The sequence below is a fragment of the Leptodactylus fuscus genome, chromosome 10 (assembly GCF_031893055.1).
Source record: "Leptodactylus fuscus isolate aLepFus1 chromosome 10, aLepFus1.hap2, whole genome shotgun sequence".
In the NCBI taxonomy this organism is placed as follows: Eukaryota; Metazoa; Chordata; class Amphibia; order Anura; family Leptodactylidae; genus Leptodactylus; species Leptodactylus fuscus.
The window spans coordinates 12,726,737-12,748,038 of NC_134274.1; the positions used below are offsets into that span (position 1 = coordinate 12,726,737).

General features: G+C 42.2%; 1 protein-coding gene across 1 annotated transcript; it reads left to right on the forward strand.

Annotated features, from left to right (window-relative positions):
- The first annotated feature begins 7,017 nt into the window (after positions 1-7,017).
- Positions 7,018-11,563, forward strand: FOXI2 (forkhead box I2). The gene is made up of 2 exons (XM_075288072.1): positions 7,018-7,594; positions 11,064-11,563. The coding sequence occupies exons 1-2, from the start codon at positions 7,018-7,020 to the stop codon at positions 11,561-11,563; spliced, it is 1,077 nt and encodes a 358-aa protein (XP_075144173.1).
- The last annotated feature ends 9,739 nt before the right edge of the window (positions 11,564-21,302 follow it).

Here is a 21,302-nt window from a genome sequence, read left to right on the forward strand (position 1 = left end):
ACGTACTAATAAAAATCTCAAAAAATCTTTATTATAATAATTTACCACATACAAAAGATAGGACAATGTAAAGGAAACAAATGTACACATACAAAAATGGGTGTAGTGGGATGCCACAGCCAAATGCAGTCCCTGTAGATGCTGCTAATTTTCCTTACAAAACATCAAAAGTACAAAATATATACTCATATCATGTATTTAAACTCACATGGGTGAGTATTACTGCCCATCAAATACAACCATAAGACCTAATTGTGAACCCTAATGTTTGTGTTCACCTATTGAAACGAGCAATGAGTGTTATAGTGTCAAAATTTATAGGTCCTGTTTAAATGTATCTTACTTCCTATATACAAAGAGCGGCACAAACATTGCCCTCAGAGGTCCAGTAACCAACATATGTGAAAAGGGCCCACACTGTCGATATGGAGTTCTTGGTATCATTGTAACGGTTATGGTGTAACATTGTCCGAAACATTTATACAATACAAAATTTGTAAACTTGACATATTTTTAAATAAAATTTTTGCATAAAACAAAATTGTGATTTTTTTACCCAAATATGTTTTGGACTATTTACTCTATAATTAGTATCGACGATCTGGGCCCTTTTCACGTAAACAGCCACATATATTAGGAAGTGGACATGTTATAAATACAGACCAAAATAATATGAACACTCACCCATAAGGAAATTTGTAGGCAGATCACTAGGGACGGGCACCCACCACCCAAATCCCAAATATTTGTATACTGCCTACAATTCCACTCTGGTCACATCTGGAAGCCTAACTAGAAGGTCCTTAGCTACAAAGCAAAGTATGGAATGAGGCCCCCACTTACTATATGCTAGCTATAACATTGGTGTCTTTTTATATTGTAGAGAGACGTTTCAGGCCCCTCAAACTAAAGAGCCATGTAGCGAATGCTACCTCTGCTCTGCCTAGGCCCCTAGTTGTCTCTCCGATTATACGCCTACATGACAGGGGCAGGCTAGCCAGTCATGGTCTACAGCAACCTTATGATAGTGGACACATCATGGCATCTGGTCATGATTGCAGGCCCTGGCTTGTGATATATTAGCTCGCACGGACATAACTACAAGGATCAGGGAAAACTAAATAATTCTAAAAGGTAATTATATATTTTTTTAAAATGTATTATTTTACCATTTTTCTCCACTAAAATCTTCTACTGTTTGAGTCTACAGCTTCCTATGCAGCTCTGTGTCTCTTCATGGTTACCTTCATCACTGACATATAGTCAGTCGTTTAGCAATAAATAGGGGCAGGCAGTGCTCGGCTGGATGGGCATCTCATTTTGGTGCACAGTAGGGACTTGGGCAGTCTGTGGACTGGAGCAGTCAGCGGACTGCGGAGAAGTGGGTAATATTTTCTTATGTTACTATCACACTATTAAGTCATATGAACTTTATTTTTCTAAGGCTAGAAACCCCCTTCAATTTTGGCATATATTGCTGCATCTTAAGCCATGCCCCCTCTACATCTAAGCTACACACCATCTACACTACGCCCATAAACTTTAACCCCCTAATGATATAGGAACTTTTTTGCGATAGATGATTATGATTATGGAGATAACATATTGATATCAGTTTTGTTATGTTTTTCCAGTTATACTAAATAAAATACCATTCTGCGAAAATAAAAAATAGTGGGGGCTATAGCCTGATCAAAGCACAGATAGGACTTATATCCAGTATGACAATTCACTTGCAGGTGTCCGATGAGTAAATGCAGACAAAGAAATTGCATTGGATTGCTGATATTAGCAGGAATGTACAGTGAAGTGGCTTGGACTCGGCCATCTAATCCCAAGATGAAAAATGCCTTTATATTCTCAACTATTATGATGGATTTCGGAAAGCCTTTGAAAAATTGTCAGGTTGCTCTGTGTAATGTCTGAGAACATAGCAAAAAGTCATAGTAAAGAAATCTGAAGGAACAAAAGGAAGGTCGCCATGACCTTGTATAGTTCCAGACAGTTCAGTAACATCGATGGTATAAATATCAGAGGCAGACCATGTGGCCCTCGGAGAGAAAGGATCCAGTCATGATTGGTTTTCTTTGTGTAAGTATTGTTTTGGGGGGGATATGTGGTATTATTATATGTTGCATTGTGTGGCAGTATTATATTGAGGGGGTCATAGTGTATTATACTATGAGGAGCTAGTCTTAGCATAGAGCAAGTCAAATCAAACTTTTTTAACTGAACCACTGGGCCCTCATCAATGGGGGACAATGACGCTAGAACACTCACATTAAGTCCTCCAATGGTACCAAATACCATATTGCAACACAAAACACACTAATACAACGCAGTTTCAAATTTATGCCCACTTGCCAAGTTTAAGAAATTTACAGTGTTGGCCAAAAGTATTGGCACCCCTGCAATTCTGTCAGATAATACTCAGTTTCTTCCAGAAAATGATTGCAAGCACAAACTCTTTGGTAATATCTTCATTTATTTTGCTTGCAATGAAAAAACACAAAAGAGAATGAAAAAAAAAAAAAGTCAAATCATTGATCATTTTACACAAAACTCCAAAAATGGGCCGGACAAAAGTATTGGCCCCCTCAGCCTAATACTTGGTAGCACAACCTTTAGACAAAATAACTGCGAACAACCGCTTCCGGTAACCAGCAATGAGTTTCTTACAAGGCTCTGCTGGAATCTTAGACCATTCTTCTTTGGCAAACTGCTTGCGGTCCCCCCTGAGATGTGAAGGGGGCCTTCTCCAAACTGCCACCACGAGATCTCTCCACAGGTGTTCTATGGGATTCAGGTCTGGACTCATTGATGCCACTTTACAAGTCTCCAGGGCTTTCTCTCACCACCATTTTCTAGTGCTGACCTGAAGTGTGTTTTGGGTCATTGTCCTGCTGGAAGCCCCATGACCTCTGAGGGAGACTCAGCTTTCTCACACTGGGCCCTACATTATGCTGCACAATGTGTTGGTCGTCTTCAGACTTCATAATGCCATGCACACGGTCAAGCAGTCCAGTGCCAGAGGCAGCAAAGCAACCCCAAAACATCAAGGACCCTCCGCCATGTTTGAATGTAGGGACCGTGTTCTTTTCTTTGAAGGCCTCTTTTTTTTCCTATAAACTCTATGTTGATGCCTTTTCCCAAAAAGCTCTACTTTTGTCTCATCTGACCAGAAAACATTCTTCCAAAACATTTTTGGCTTTCTCAGGTAAGTTTTGGCAAACTCCAGCCTGGCTCTTTATGTTTCTGGGTAAGAAGTGGGGTCTTCCTGGGTCTCCTATCATATAGTCCCTTTTCATTCAGACGCTGACGGATAGTACGGGCTGACACTGTTGTACCCTCAGACTGCAGGGCAGCTTGAACTTGTTTGGATGTTAGTCGAGGTTCTTTATCCACCATCCGCACAATCTTGCGTTGAAATCTCTCGTCAATTTTTCTTTTCCGTCCACATCTAGGGAGGTTAGCCACAGTGCCATGGGCTTTACGTTTCTTGATGACACTGCGCACGGTAGACACAGGAACATTCAGGTATTTGGAGATGGACTTGTAGCCTTGAGATTGCTCATGCTTCCTCACAATTTTGCTTCTCGAGTCCTCAGACAGTTCTTTGGACTTCTTTCTTTTCTCCATGCTCAATGTGGTCACACAAGGACACAGGACAGAGGTTGAGTCAACTTTAATCCATTTCAACTGGCTGCAAGTGTGATTTAGTTAATGCCACCACCTGTTAGGTGCCTCAGGTAAGTAACAGGTGCTGTTAATTACACAAATTAGAGAAGCATCACATGATTTTTCAAACAGTGCCAATACTTTTGTCCACCCCCTTTCTTATGTTTGGTGTGGAATTATATCCAATTTGGCTTTTTGACAGTTCTTTTTGTGGCTTTCCATTGCAGACAAATTAAATGAAGATAATAATACCAAAGAATTTGTGCTTGCAATCATTTTCTGGAAGAAAATGAGTATTATCTGACAGAATTGCAGGGGTGCCAATACTTTTGGCCAACACTGTATAACTCAATGGCGCTGGTAGGGCATAGAAATTTTTTTTCAGGCCACACAGTCTGTTTGCACTGTATACCCAGTGGTGACCAGGTATAGAGGGATAAAGGCTTGCGACCAGCTGGAGATGACTGGGGCCCCGCAGCATCATGACAGCGATCGGGGAAAGCATTTTTTATCAGCTGCTGTCCCCCTTATAAAGATACCAAATTCCATTCTCCAGTAGCAGAAATCAGCACTTATCTCCACTGCCTGTAGAGGTCACTGTACTGAACTATCCAGGCAGCAGAGATGATTGCTAATCTGTTCTGTCAGAGTTCTATCATCTTTACAAGGTAGGCTCTACTCACATCTGTGTTCGGGTTTCCGTTCCGGGAGTCCACTTGGGGACCCCCCGAACGGAAACCTATACACATTTAAAAGCGGTTACCTGGGAAATCCGCGGACCACGTAGACTATAATGGGGTTTGTGTGCTTTCCGCATGAATCATGTGGAGAGAAAAGGGCTGCTTACAGGACTTTTCTCTCCACATGTTTCATACAATGTGTTAGTTGCCCTTCACAGTAAAGTGTTCTCTTACTGGCCCCTCACAATATAATGCTTCCTTAGTGGCCCCTCACAGTATAATGCTCCTTTATTGGTCCCTCACAATATAATGCTTCCTTAGTGGCCCCTCACAGTATAATGCTCCTTTATTGGTCCCTCACAATATAATGCTCCCTTAGTGGCCCCTCACAGTAAAATCTTCTCTTACTGGCCCCTCACAATATAATGCTCCCTTAGTAGCTCCTCACAGTATAATGCTCCCTTAGTGGCCCCTCATAGTATAATGCTCCCTTAGTGGCCCCTCACAGTATAATGCTCCCTTAGGCTAAAGCCCCACGGGCTGTATCCACAGCACTAAAGTGCTGCGGGAAGAACCACTGCGTGAATGCATTGCGGTTCTTTCCGAAGCACTTTTAAGAGAAAGTTCACAGTGTTTTCCTCTGCGGACTTTCTCTTAACATTATATCTCCGGGAAAGCCTGCAGCGTTTCCGTAGATATAATTGGCATGCTGCGATTTGCAAAGCCACAACGGGTTTGCAAATCGCAATGTGTCCACGCAGCGATCTTTTCCGCAAAGTGGGGATGGGATTCGCATGAATCCCATCCACTTTGCCTGCACTGTACAACGCCGCGATTTTTCCGGCAGCATCTCTGCTGCAGGCAAATTGCGGTGTTTACGTCCCGTGGGGCCCCGGCCTTAGTGGACCTTCACAGTATAATGCTCCCTTAGCGGCCTCTTTGGCCAATATAGGAGCTGTAATGTCACATGCTTCACATTTATACTGTAAAGTTTAACCTAAATTTGAAACTGACCTGAGTGTACACACCTGCTCAGGCACTTGTTTGTATATGTCCCAATAAATGTTTGTAAGGGGGCATTCACACGGAGTAACGCCGGGCGTGTATCACAGCCGTACACGCTGGCGTTACAGCAGACTGCCGAACACTTCCCATTCACTTCAATGGGAGCGCTCGTAACAGTGGCGTTTACGAGCGCTCCCATTGAAGTGAATGGGAAGTGTTTCGGCAGTCTGCCGTAACGCCGGCGTGTACGGCTGTGATACACGCCCGGCGTTACTCCGTGTGAATGCTCCCTTACACTGAATATATCCATAGCTGTCTGTAAACCTGGTATCTACCAAATTAGTGTCCTTGTGTTATACGTCGGCCATTTGTCATGTACATTTCAATATTAATTTCAACTATTACATTGAAAATTGTAGTTGACCATGCTCTTCAATGCAAGGAGTTCCACAAAAAAAAATAAAAACATTTACTTTTTTTTTTTTTTTTTTTTTTTTTTAACAAGACGTCTCCCAGTGATGTATGTAACTGTATCTCACACACTAGTTGAGTATATGCCCAATTTGTACAATAAAAATAGTGTGAACAGAGCTTAGCACATCTAAGTAACATATAAGGTAGACTTCTATATCTCCACTAGGTGGTGACATATCTCAACTGATAGACCTGCAGAAAAAAAAACTTTTTAGAAATAGCATAAACATAGTCAAAATAATAAATAGAAAAAGCGAAGGGAAAATTATCTGCAAAACTGCAACAAAAGGGGCAAAGCGGCAGCTCTAAAAATAAAAAAAAAGCGGCAATGCTAGTAAAAAATACAAATGTGAATGTGAAATTAGTAAACTCCATCTGCAATAATAAAGCATCCAGCGTGAAGAAATACAATGGCCAAGATTTACTGCTGTGGTTATGATGACTCTGGCGTAAATATGGCACATCTTTGATGCAGAGTGGTGAATGTCCAGCGCAATGTGGCACATCTGTGAGACATCCTGGGAGTGGGTTAAACACACCACAATGTGCCAAAATAGTGCCAAAAACTTCTGGTTCAAAGTAACCCAACTAAAAGGTGTTACAAATGTAGATTAGATAGTCTAAAGATACGGCAGATTTATCATCCTGCATCAGCCACTGTGGTAAATCTGGTGAAATTTCAGCCTACCTTTCTAACTTTGCAGTATCTAGTCAATAGCAAATCTGAGCCAATGTGTGAACATGACTTAGGGTTCATTCACATGGAGGAAAATGGTGAGGAATTTGGTGTGAAATTTCAGCGCTGAAAAAAAAAAAAGCCTCCCATTGACTTCAAAGGTTTCCTTTTACTGCTAACAGAAACTCTGAACTATCTGCAAGTTGACTTGACTGTATGAAAGGTACTATGGTCTCTACCTAGTTATAGGATGAACTGTATGCACTACATGGAAATAGGATCCTTTAGTGAGTACAGCAGACGTGTCCTGCTCAGACCAGGGGGAGGGCCGGGGCGGTACTGGCTTCATTACTACATACTGTTTCAGCTACTTGGGGCTTGATTGGAAATAATCTCCGGGCTGTGCAGAAGGTCATTACTTCAATGCACCCCCTACCCTGGAACTCATTAAACTGCGGATTCTCTCTCTTTCTCCCAACCCAACAGCACTTAGGAGGAATTAGCATGAATACCTTTGGGCAGTACTCATCTTACTCCCAGCCAGGATACCCCTATGCTCAGGAATTAGTGGACATGTCAGTCTATTACAGAGATAACTTTTCCCTTTATCAGCAGAACCTGAACCAGCCTCAGACGTCGTTGCCTCCAATGTATCACAGTGGCATCACGGATTACCCAGGACCAAATACTAACCCATATTGGTGGTTTAGTAGTTCTGCCATTAACCCTTCCTCCTACCTCAATGGCAGTGACTCTAGGTATTTGCCAGCGGGGTATGCCAAAAGCCAAACTGCGGCTCAATCTTGTGATTCTGAAATGCCAGAGTTGCCTTGGGTGACTTGTCTAAGCCAAGAAGAATTTGAGAAGACTGTGAGACCTCCTTACTCGTACTGTGCGTTGATAGCTATGGCTATAGAGAACACACCTGACAAAAAGCTGACCCTCAGCCAGATCTACACCTACATAACGAAAATGTTCCCCTTCTATGCGAGTAATAAGACTAACTGGCAGAACTCGATCAGACATAACCTGTCCCTCAACAATTGCTTCAAGAAGATGGCCAGGGAAGACAATGACCCAGGTGGGTTGTGGCTGTAGTTGTCACTTATGTAGTTTTTTATTTTATTTTTTATGTTGTGATCTGGGAAGGGGGGACGTCTGACACCTGGACATAGCTGTTCAGGGACAATCTGCATATCAGAAGCTTTAGTGGAGGACAGAGAAACGTGTGCAGGCTCTCGTATTCTGGTAATGAGATCAGTGGTACTCTTCCCTAGAACATCACTATACAGTGGACAGTGCTGCTGCATAGCTCCTACTCCTTATGGAGTGTGTACAGGCTGCTGCTTCTGGCACCCAAACCTTGCTGGAACAGCAGATCTGGGTGTCTGACCCCACAGATTACATGCTATTTGAGTCAAGAGAAGCCTTTTTAATATTTGATTTGTGTAAGTTAAAGTACATGACCGTACACAGTAAGAACTAAGTCAACTCTGCTACATCATAACATGCTTATCTGAAGTCCAATCACAAATGGCAAGTCAGATCCTCTCTGGGTCATGGTGTAGCAAAGCTGAGTTTGTAATATAATATTATAATACAATATATATTTCAGCTGTAATATACCTTTTGTGACAGATCCATGGAGGTATCCTGTTACTTTCTGTAGATAAAAGTAATGCCAGGTACACTGTTGGGTATGCAGATTTCGATTTTTATACCAAAGAGACTGTTAGGCTTGGTTTATACCATATGAATTTCGTGGTGTATAACTAGCCCTTTCCACAAGCCAATGGGAAAATGGCACACATGTATCCTCTGTGACCCTGTTCCCTTCCTTCAGTGAGTCCAGGCTGCAAAACAGACAGGAATAGGTAGAGATGTACCTGCGTATTAATATGGTATTGATAAGATTCTGCATTGTATTACAGAAAGTTATACAGCGTTCATTTCTACCACTTTCAAGTTCTTTTCGCAGTCAGTGAATGGAGACAGTCCTGACGCACAACTCCAAGGTCAGGGCCCCATGTTGCAAAAAAAAAGCAGTGTTTGGGCCCCTTCACACGGAGTTTACGATCCGTGTATTATTTCTATGCTCTGCTCATTTTACACATGTAAAAATACATGTGTAAAATGTAGTTAGCCATTGAGTTCAATGGCTTTTTCATATAACGCGTGTGCAAAAAGACACGTTATACGAAAAAGCCATTGAACTCAATGTCTAACTACATTTTACACGTGTATTTTTACATGTGTAAAATGAGCGGAGCGTAGACAGAATACACGAAGCGTAAACTCCATGTGAAGGGGCCCTTTTGGTCATAGCGGAAACACTGCGACAAAAACGTGTTTTACAGTACCTGCAAAGTGGATGGAATTCTGGCCAATCCCATCCACACATTACAGGAAAAAAATCTGCAGCGGAAATCCTGAGTCTGCAGAAATGTTTGCATTTTTGAAAATTGTAGCATGTCCATTATTGTTAAGGAAATGCCGTCATCTTTCCTATTGATATAACAGGGGCAGAAAGTCCACATAAAACTCTGTGGACTTTCTATGAAAATATAACTTTTTTTTCCCTTAACCCCTTCCCGACATCCGCCGTAATAGTACGGCGCATATCGGGTGTGTACCTATGGCGACCGCCATGTGTCTTCTGCTTTAAGCTGTAGACAACCGGCTTCCCGGACCGATCAGAGGCATTAACCCCTCTGGCGCCAAGGTCAAAGGCGCCGGAGGTGCCATTTTCCCGACGGCACCGCCATTTTGCTGGTGATCGCCAGCTCCTGGAGCATGCTCCAGGGCCGACGTCACGTTGGCATGACAGCCAGGAGCCTTTACAAGCTCTTTCTCTTGCAGGCTGGTCTATGCAGCCTGCAAAAGAAAGGATGATTGTTTGCAATGTATTAGCATTGTAATGCATTGCATTAGTGATCAGACCCCCTGGGGTTCAACACCCCTAGGGGGTCTAATAAATGCAAAAAAAATTAAAAAAAAAAATATAAAAAGTATTAAAAATTCAAATCACCCCCATTTCCCTAGAACACATATAAAAGTAGTTAAAAACTGTGAAACACCTACATGTTAGGTATCCCCGTGTCCGATATCGCCCGCTCTACAAATCTATAAAAATATTTTTCCTGTTCGGTAAACGCCGTAGCAGGAAAAATAGTCAAAAGTGCCAAACCGCCGTTTTTTCACTGTTTTGATTCTGATAAAAATTTGAATAAAAAGTGATCAAAGCAAAAGCATTTCCCGAAAATGGTAGAACTAAAAAGTACACCCAGCCTCGCCAAAAAAGACGCCCTAAGTATCCCCGAACACTGACGTATAAAAAAGTTACGGCTGTCAGAATATGGCAACTTTTAGAAAAAAAAAAAATTTGAACACAGTTTTGGATTTTTTTTAAGGGGTCAAAATGTAAATAAAACCATATAAATTTGGTATCCCTGGAACCGTACTGAAACACAGAATACAGGCAACAGGTCATTTTGGCTGCACAGTGAACCCTGTAAAACCAAAGCCCGTAAGAAAGTCGCAGAAATGCATTTTTTTCTTCAAATCCACCCCATTCTGAATTTTTTTCCTGCTTCCCAGTACATTATATAGAATAATTAATGGTGGTATCATGAAGAAAAATTTGTCCCGCAAAAATTAAGACCTCATATGGCTCTGGGAGCAGAGAAATAAAAAAAAGTTATGGGGTTTAGAAGGAGGGGAGTCAAAAACAAAAATCAAAAAATGCCATCGGCGGGAAAGGGTTAAAGGGTTTTCTCTACACTACGGAGTAAAGCTATAGCTACTACAGACTTAGCATTAAGGTTTATTGACCTATGCTGTGGAAGTGCCATGATTTCTGCTGCACTGCAAGTACTGTATGTATTTTACTGTGGTTATGCCGCCTCTGTTTGCTGTAAAATCATTGCAGCTCATGGTTAGCTGCTAGTTGTAATTGTTAGAGCTGAAGAGTCAGAGGTTAGAGACAAGTGTAAATGGGTTTTCTCATGAATATAACCATTTCAAATATAAGTATATGACTGTGAATGAAGTTGATTTCTATGGTCTGAGTCATGACAGAAACCCAGCTACACAAATGAGACGATAACCCAGCCACAATAAGGACCTCATAACTGGGTTTCTGACTAGTTCCAGACCATAGAAATTTCCTGTATTCGTGGGTGTATCCATTAGCAATTGATCAAGGCCAAAGACTGTCACCACTAAGATGGTTAGAGGACTTTGAAATTACTCTTGGCCTTTGGCTGGAGAAACCACAGTCAAATTTACAACACAATGCAATTTATTCACATTGTATGGCCTTGGCCTTTGTGCAGGTCAAAGGTGTTATAGTTTTGACTTTTCCATTGCATACCATGGCTGGACAACGAAATAAACTGATTTATAACAGTTATATGATTTTTTTGCTATAATGTGCTCTGTAACATGATGATGGCAGGTGTATATGCTTGGGGGAAGTGGTGCCCCTACATGCACAACTTGTTTTTGTTCTTTTTTCCACTAAAGTTCCTCATTTACTTATACTTCCACAGGTAAAGGGAGTTACTGGACTTTAGATCCAAAGTGTGAGAGGGTGTTTGATCGCGGCAGTTTCAGACGGAAGAGGAAAACGGGTAACAAGAACACTGATTCTGAACTCTCTGGAAAAACAAATCACAAAAGTAAAACTTTCCTGAGGTCTGACAGTCTTGTGGAAACTCCAGAGAGCGAAGTGACATCTTCAACAGAGTCTTTTTCAGTTTTGGACAACAGCCCTTGTTTTGCCAACTTTACAACAGCCATGAATGCAGTAAAGAACAGTGAGGTGTCCCTTCAGCACAAGAACGACTTCTCATCCTCCAAGTGCTTTTTCACCGGACTCTCTTCTGAACTCGCTAATGGCAACCACAACTCATGGCAACCTGGTGAATCTACTGCTCAAGCCAACCTCTGGCCTAGGTGCTACCCAACCGTGCAGAGTAGCCAATGCTCTTCCCTTATCAATACTCTACATGCTAGCCACATGATCTATAACTGGGAGGCAGAGGTGTAACAGGGACAAGTATATTCATGGATTTTAGCTTTTTACCTATTTTTTACTTTACCCTGTGTTGTTTGTAACTAATAGACCAGACCCACAGGTCATGCACTTAGAAAAGTTTTCCTCAATTTTCTTGGCATGCAGAACACTAAAAAAGTGACAAAGATGACTATGCGATGATGCTGTATGTAAACCTATCTGCACCTAGACAGTCCGCTTCAGCACTACTGCAACTAATGATGGTGAATGTGATCATGCAGAAATCCAGCGGGTTTGGTTTTCCATTAAATTTTGTGCCACACTAGTTGGGGGTTGCAATAATCTACAAATCTACATTCACTATCACTGCAGCTACACTTGTGACAATTCTAACCTTCCTGAGGATTAGGTGGAGGAATTTGACATTTCTGTGGGCAAACTTGATGATTTACATGATTGCAGTAGTTGGGTAATTGGCCCAAATGGCATACTCTTGGAACATAGTAAACTGGTATCCATTTTTTTTTTTTCCTCAGCTTGGGTTACAGTTTCGAGGACTACCTATAATGCCCAAGCTAACAAATTGCATGTGGTGCTCTGGAATATTATAGCTTGTACAGAACTATAATGACACATACATCTAAGGAGTCCTGAGGTAGCCACGTGTCAGCTTTTTTGCTGGTATTCTCCCTGGGATACTCTGCTGCACAAATAGTCTACCATAAAACATTGCTTATGGCGGTGTAATATGGTGCCCTACAAAAGTACATGGGGTGCAGTAGGACTCCCATCTGCTCAATGCACACAGCATGGCCTGAAGTATAGCCTGTGATCAAATCTGTATGGTCTTGTGGGATAGAATATAGAAGATTCACTTGTCATCTCCACGACACTTGTGCTCTCTCTTATCTAGCATAAAGGACGTGGCCCTCATATACATGATTAATTCTGGTTCAGGGCTCATTCACATCTACGCCCGGGAGTCTGTTCTGCAGGTTTCCGTTTCCTGCACAAAACAGGGCAGGAGACGGAAACCTACAGGCATCTTTCCAAACCCATTCATTTGAATGGGTTTGAAAAGTGTCCGGCCGTGAGCGCCGGTGAGTGTTTTATGTTTTATGTGTCCGGTTTAAAAAAAACTGTTTTGCCGCGGAGAGCTAAAAACGCTCACCGGCGCTTATGGCCGGACTCTGCATGACAGATTTCCGTCTTCTGCATGCAGAAGACAGAAACCTGATAACGGAGTCCAGATGCTGGTGTGAACCCAGTGTCATACACTGGCTGGATTTGTAGGACCGAATACAACCATGAGACTGGAACTCGCTGCATCATAATTATCTACTGCATGCGGATTCACTGTGCTGTACATGGTGTGAGATGGTTACAGCTGTGATGAGGCAAGGGCTCCTGGCCTCATGGATCAAGTAGATGCAAGGCCTCCTAGCTGGGTTCACTTCAGAAACTCGGCCAATGTACAGTTTTGTAAGTCTTTCTTACCTGGATTCGTCATTGTGCATAAAGCCTTATACTTTTTCCTTCCTGCAGTATCCACTTAGGAGTTTCACTAAAATAAACAAAAACAAAACTGCATCTAAGACAGTGGCATTTTAAAAAAACAAACTATACCAAGGATTCCTAGTATGGGTTCAACTGTGGGTTTACAGGGCACAACTCTTATCCAGGACGTATCCAATGAGTATCAGTCTGTTCTTAAGGTACCTCTGCAAGGCTATTTTTATTTTTTTATATACCAAAGTCTGTATTAGTGGGGTTTTAGCTCCAAGTATAGTTTGAATATCTTGTGTTTTATAAAAGACATAAAAGTAGATATTTTTTATACTGAATTGGTGCATTGTCATTTCTTGAAAGGGAACCTTGTGCAATGCAAGCTGCAGTTATCAGGGGTAGAGATGTCTATCTTGGAGTGCCCTTCATATGGGGATATTCATGATAAAAAGGCTCCCTGCTTCACCATTCAGCCCGGTGTCTGCTCCTGGTGTCTAGGGAGCAGGAGGTGCAATGGAGTGACTTCACTTATATTGTACCTATTGCTCCCTAAAGCCTTTGGGATCAGAGAGAGAAAAGGAGAATGGAGGAAGATGAGTATGTGTGTTTGTTCACAACTGCCTTGGTGAAGCAGAGGCAGCTGTAAGCAGGAGCGAGGGTCAGTAAGTGAGGCTGCGGGCCTGCAAACACTCCTATCATTATACTCTGGGGTCAGCGTTACTCACCTCTCCTGTGTTCCAGCAGTCTTCAGGCTTCTTTGACGTCCCAGACATTACATGGGTCATGTCGGCGTCATTATGTGTAGCATCACTGGGCTGGCTCACGTGATGTCTGTACCAACATTGAAGAGGGCCAAAACAACTCACTCCCCTTCTGATAGTACTTGTCCAAAGACGAGTACTGGAGGGGGCGCTCCTCCCTGCTCTCACAGTACAACACAATAGGTGCTGCTGTGAGGAAGGGCGTTCCTGACTGTCAGAAATGCCCTTCTGACGGTGAAGAGCTACAGTACCAGCACCGATAGCTCTTCACCTGGGGTCACAGATCGTGAAAGCCGAATTCACTGTCGGCTTTCTAGTGGTGTATAAAACTACATGTGCCCCAGGTGGTGAAAGGTCCTCTTTAACTTTACTTGCTTGGGCACATCTATGACCCCTACAAATGGTTCTGTTACAGTTAATCCTCCACTGATCATAATATTTACTCCATTTTCTTTGATACTTTTGCCAGGTCCCGATGATGCAATTCAGTGCGTGTGGAAGTTCACCAGCCTCTGTGTTAATGTATTGTGGTGGTGTTGTGTTGTTTCCCCCTTCATCCCTGAAAATTATAATAATTTATTGTGTTTCTGTCTAAGAAGATGTCAGTTATTGTGGAGGAGAAAAAAACTGGGGTTTAATGGAGCGTCTCAATAAATCCGGATCCCTGCAGGGGTGCTCTGTAATTGCTGCCGTTCTGAATGCCGAGTTATTGTCAGTCGTTGCAGTGCCATGGACTGGTGAGGGCATGACCAGGCTGGCACATTCCTTACTGATTTTTTTTATTTTTTTAAGCACCAGTATTATGACAGTAGCAGCCCTTGAATGTAAAATAAAAGACGACCATGTAACCTGTTAGTCACTTCTTCACTAAATGCAGATTATCTATCTAGTGCACTACATATCTAATTTAGTTCTGGTGATTGTACTAGAGAGGCTTCTTACACCCAAGGGCAATGGTTCAGTTTGCTGTCCTAGCCCAGTATATAAAGTAATATGCAAAGGATTAAGAGTGTCACCATGACAGCACACTTGTCTGACATTATGTTCTATTGCAGTATATGTGTGTGTGTATATATATATATATATATATATATATATATATATATATATATATATATATATATATTGTGAATGCCAGCATATGGCAAACTCTAGAAATTTTCTTTTCATAGTTTTGTATTTTCTTTTAAAGTTGTTCACACATAACAAACCAATATAAATTTGACATCGCTGTAATTGTGCCGACCCGCAGAATACAGCTGACATTTCATTTTGGCTAAACAGTGAATGCCATAAAAACAAAGTTCATATGAAAGTTGCAGGTTTTTTTTTTTGTTTTTTTTTTAAATTCTCTTCCATTCTGATGTTTTTCCACCTTCCCAGTTCCCAGCTTATCCTATGGAATACTAAATGGTTCCATTGCAAAAAAAATTATGACTTTTGAAAGGTGGGGTATACAAAAATTAAAAAATGACTGTGGAGGGAAGGGGTTAGTGGCTAGTTTAGTAGGTTTAGAATACTTAGGGCCCCTTCACACTACTGATACGCTGCCTGATTCTGAACATTAAAACACGGTCAGAATCAGCGCGCATAAAGCAGATCCGATTCATTTCAATGGGGAGCCGGCATACGAGCGCTCCCCATTGAAATGAATGGGCTGCTTTTAACTCTACGAGCGCTCCCATTGAAGTGAATGGGAAGTGCTCACGTGTACGGCTTGGACTGAGCCGAGCGCCGGGCCCCTTCACACGGCGAGCCGTACACGTGAGCGCTTCCCATTCACTTCAATGGGAGCGCTCATAGAGTAAAAAGCAGCCCATTCATTTCAATGAGGAGCGCTCGTACACCGGCTCCCCATTGAAATGAATCAGATCTGCTTTATACGCGCTGATTCTGACCGTGTTTTAACGTTCAGAATCAGGCAGCGTATCAGTAGTGTGAAGGGGCCCTTAGCAATAAAATCCATTATGACTGTATTGGGCTGTGTAGAACTTTAAATGACTCTTCAGCTGCTCATGGTTGGGCATGGAGGAGTTTTGCAGTCATATCAGGTATTATGGACAGCTTCAGTCAACAGACCATCTCCATAAGAGACATAACAAACATCTCTATACATAGTTGTCCTCCTTAGGATCCCTCTACGTGTGTGAGCTCTGAGGATCGTAATGAATCAATAACAGATTATGTGCATATTCTGACACATTCCCCTGCAGCCATGATTCAATTTAGCACCTTGGCACTCTGACTTAACCTCGTCTTGTTACACTAAATCTCTCCTCTAAGAAGCCTGAGGCAATATATTTTCTTTTCTTAAATGACACAAAAGGTGGACAAGGTGCCATAAGAGAGCAGCACTAATACTATAATGGAAGGTTTCAGATTCACAGCACTTTTACATCAATGATCTTCACTTGCTTTAGAAAAGCCTTTTAATGTGATAAAAGTAGATACTCAGAAATCTCGGCCTCTCCTGCACTGGAGATGTTCTCAGATTGGGGGGCAGTGATACTTATTACTGTATAGGTCATTTACATAACATTATCATTGCCATTAAATTAAAAGGGTTTTATGGTATATTAAAAAAGCTTAACCTGGCGGTTATCTCCTATTCCACAATGTGTGATCACTGGGCTGGGACCGTCAGAGATTACAAGACATGACAATTTTCCATTTTCTCGTTTTCGTTTTGTCCTCATCTTATTCCAAGAGCCATAACATTTTTATTTTTCCATACAGTCATACAGGGGCTTGTTTTTTGTGTGTCAAATTCTATTTTATAGTAGCACAATTCCATTTTCCATCAGATATATTGTGAAACATTAAAAAAATAAAAGATTGTACTAGAAAAAAACTGTAGTAGACTACTGTACGTGGAGAAATCTGAGACAGTCACTATAAGATATTTGTGGCAGGCACTGGGGCATCTGATACAGACTCTATAAGATATTAGTGGTTGGTAGCTTGGGCCATCTATGGTAGACTCTTTAGGAGGGTCTGAGATAGGCACTATAGGGGCATCCAAGACACTAAGGTGAATTTGTAGCCAATTTGTAGCCAAGAATATCTGAGATGGTTTCAATACAGTATCTGTGGCAGGTATAGGGTAGCATCTGTGGCAGGCAGGGTATAGCTACTCTGGGGGCACTATGAAGCATACAAGGCATCTGAGGTCTTTGGCAGACACTATCAGGGCATTTTTGACTGGAACTGGGGCATCTGAGCCACTATAGGAAAATATGTGGCAGGTATATATGGGGAAAATAAAGCCAGCACTAAGAGTCATCTAAGGCAGACATTCTAAGGGAATTTGTTAGAGGCACTTGGGGGCATCCAAGACACATTAAAAACATCTGTAACTGGCAGTAGGGGCAAATATATGCATTAAGGAGCATGTGCACTAGGAAGTATATAGGCATCTATGGCAGTCACTATTGAGGCATCTATGGCAGGAACTCTCTTGGTAATCTGCGGCTGAAGCACTGATGTATTTTACACCAATATAGAAATACTTTATAGTAAAGTACATATCAGTGCGATGCTTTCACATGACACACGGACTGGTTACACTACCATGAGAGTGACTTATCACAGTCATACAGTTGCTATTTTACAATGGCACAATGTTTGGAGAGAGCTTTATGTCTTTATGTGATATCTATGTCTAATGCTGCTTTACAAGCATACCCGGGATCAGTTACATTATTTCTACAAGTATATCCGTGAAGATTCTCAGCTTTGGGAAGCACAGTGGGGTCCCTTCAAAACTCCTGGCCCCCTTCAGCACCAGTGACCTTTAAGGATATGTCCACCAACATTTCAACATTATCAATTTTATCATTTTTAGAGTTATTATTCAGAGCTGAATTCACAGTGATATCTTGATATGAATGGTAAAATTGTGTTCAGATGGATATACAGGTTACTATTATTACTGTATTTCTTGCTGAATTTTACAACACTTTTGCTTCAATGTATATGAAATAAAAAGCAAAAGCAACCTATGTATTGTAAAATTATATGGTTGAAAACACCCTATGGTTTTGTGTACACAGCCCCTATGCAGACCTAGGTATCCTCTTAGTTATGGAGTACAAACAAGCCCTGTATACTCTGATCATGAAGTCATAAATTGCTTCTTCTGCTCTCTTATTTTGGCAACCTACAGACCATAGAAGACAGATGTAAAGGAATAATGTGTGACTACAGGATAAGGTTTATATTAACATTACAGATTCAGCAGCATAATCCCTCTATCCCAGAACTTGATACTTATCTTCCGGCAGAGGGGATCTAGAAATATTACTTTTTATGGTACGATAGTAAAGCAATGCAGCACGCTAAGAGCTTTCTTCTTGCAGAAGAGGCAGTTATGTGGAAAACTAAATGTACTTACTGAAGGCATAGTGGCTGGTACTGAGGGTACTATGGCTGACCATCATTGCTCACTTGAGGGCATTGTGGTTGGCACTGTGAGATGCAAGTACATCCAAACTCCATCACAGAATTCTGACTGCTGGCAAGGCAAATGTGGCTGGTTAGGTCAAAGGGAAATGTTTCAAAAGCCCTCGGAGGAGGGTTAATAAACACAATTTCTTACTGGCTAATATTTTCATCATTATGCCTGGCAATCTAGTGGGGCAACAAGGGGGACTGGTGGGAAACATGTGGCACCAACAAGCTACTTTGCTCTGCAATGATCAGAGAATTTATATACAGGGCTAGTTCAGTAGAGTAAAGCAAAGCTTACCTATGACTCTGAATTACAGACTGAAATAATAACTGAGTGAACTGAACTAATAATAACAAATGAACTAAAATGCAATAGCATTGTCCTAAATCATACATTTCTTAACATACTTATGGGATTATTCATGGCTATCCTATTACCATTGTTTGGGTCCCCATGTTGTGTCCAGGAGAGTAACCTGAAGTTCTTGGGTCACAAATGCAAAATCTGTAACACCCCTTCCCCTATCTACTATGTGCCATTTATAATACAGGAATCCATGTCTTCTAATGTGGCAAAGGGATCGCTGGACCCCCTTTAGATAACAGAACAGAAGTGTCACTGATACATTTACATATCCTATAGCTTTGCCCTAAATAATAGGAATGATCCTGGCAATCCAGTGGGTTTGTAATAATATACCAGGTGGCCTAGAGGTTTAAGAAATTATCTCTGGTATTCCAGTGGCATAGACTGCATGTCCACGTATTCATTCCGTTCCAATGACAGAGATCATTATAGAGCAGGCCCTATCCTGCTCCATCTCATTAGGACAGAATGGATCAAAAGTCCCTATAGATGTGAATGCATAACAGAATGCTGCGGATGACACTCATAAGTCAGAGTGTCATCCGAGTGCATTACGATGCAAACTCTAGTCCACGTGCGAAGCATACTTGGTCATGTGCATGGAGCCTTAATAAATAAGATGCTAGTGCCATTGTGCTAATAGACAACATGACAGCCCTTCTTCCACAGGAGGGACATCTTTTATGACATGACAGGTAGAGAAGTGTTATAAATAGTTGCATAGTATACAGTGTATTTTCTTACTTCATATATTAAAAAATCCTTATAAAAATCCTTATAAGAGGTAATACAGTGTATATCCTAAGGTTACAGGTCAGATAATAAAATAAACACTTTACTAATGCCTTACCCAAGTTCAGATAGTTCACACATATCCTCACAACACAAGCTGTACATCTCCAGATCTGCGTATAAGAAAATAATACCCTAATAGAGATGAGCGAACAGTGTTCTATCGAACACATGTTCGATCGGATATCAGGGTGTTCGCCATGTTCGAATCGAATCGAACACCACGTGGTAAAGTGCGCCAAAATTCGATTCCCCTCCCACCTTCCCTGGCGCCTTTTTTGCACCAATAACAGCGCAGGGGAGGTGGGACAGGAACTACGACACTGGGGGCATTGAAAAAAATTGGAAAAAGTCATTGGCTGCCGAAATCAGGTGACCTCCATTTTAGACGAATAGTGGATTTCAAATCCGGGTCATATGAGAATGTGAACTTTGTGACTATGAGACAGGGATAGCTGTACAGGCAGGGATAGCTAGGGATAACCTTTATTTAGGGGGGAATGTTATTAAAAATAACTTTTTGGGGCTCTATCGGGTGTGTAATTGTGATTTTTGTGAGATAAACTTTTTCCCATAGGGATGCATTGGCCAGCGCTGATTGGCCGAATTCCGTACTCTGGCCAATCAGTGCTGGCCAATGCATTCTATTAGCTTGATGAAGCAGAGTGTGCACAAGGGTTCAAGCGCACCCTCGGCTCTGATGTAGCAGAGCCGAGGCTGCACAAGGGTTCAAGCGCACCCTCGGCTCTGATGTAGGAGAGCCGAGGGTGCACTTGAACCCTTGTGCACCCTCAGCTCTGCTACATCAGAGCCGAGGGTGCGCTTGAACCCTTGTGCACACTCTGCTTCATCAAGCTAATAGAATGCATTGGCCAGCGCTGATTGGCCAATGTATTCTATTAGCCTGATGAAGTAGAGCTGAATGTGTGTGCTAAGCACACACATTCAGCTCTACTTCATCGGGCTAATAGAATGCATTGGCCAGCGCTGATTGGCCAGAGTACGGAACTCGACCAATCAGCGCTGGCTCTGCTGGAGGAGGCGGAGTCTAAGATCGCTCCACACCAGTCTCCATTCAGGTCCGACCTTAGACTCCGCCTCCTCCGGCAGAGCCAGCGCTGATTGGCCGAAGGCTGGCCAATGCATTCCTATGCGAATGCAGAGACTTAGCAGTGCTGAGTCAGTTTTGCTCAACTACACATCTGATGCACACTCGGCACTGCTACATCAGATGTAGCAATCTGATGTAGCAGAGCCGAGGGTGCACTAGAACCCCTGTGCAAACTCAGTTCACGCTAATAGAATGCATTGGCCAGCGCTGATTGGCCAATGCATTCTATTAGCCCGATGAAGTAGAGCTGAATGTGTGTGCTAAGCACACACATTCAGCACTGCTTCATCACGCCAATACAATGCATTAGCCAGTGCTGATTGGCCAGAGTACGGCCAGTAGCACACACATTCAGCTCTACTTCATCGGGCTAATAGAATGCATTGGCCAGCGCTGATTGGCCGAATTCCGTACTCTGGCCAATCAGCACTGGCTAATGCATTGTATTGGCTTGATGAAGCAGTGCTGAATGTGTGTGCTTAGCACACACATTCAGCTCTACTTCATCGGGCTAATAGAATGCATTGGCCAATCAGCGCTGGCCAATGCATTCTATTAGCGTGAACTGAGTTTGCACAGGGGTTCTAGTGCACCCTCGGCTCTGCTACATCAGATTGCTACATCTGATGTAGCAGTGCCGAGTGTGCATCAGATGTGTAGTTGAGCAAAACTGACTCAGCACTGCTAAGTCTGCATTCGCATAGGAATGCATTGGCCAGCCTTCGGCCAATCAGCGCTGGCTCTGCCGGAGGAGGCGGAGTCTAAGGTCGGACCTGAATGGAGACT

What these genes read in the sequence shown, in the direction of transcription:
- FOXI2 (XM_075288072.1), top strand. Translation starts at nt 7,018, where the DNA reads ATGAATACCTTTGGGCAGTACTCATCTTACTCCCAGCCAGGATACCCC. An exon ending in CAGGGAAGACAATGACCCAG is followed by an intron (nt 7,595 to 11,063) that starts GTGGGTTGTGGC and finishes ATACTTCCACAG; the next exon opens with GTAAAGGGAGTTACTGGACT.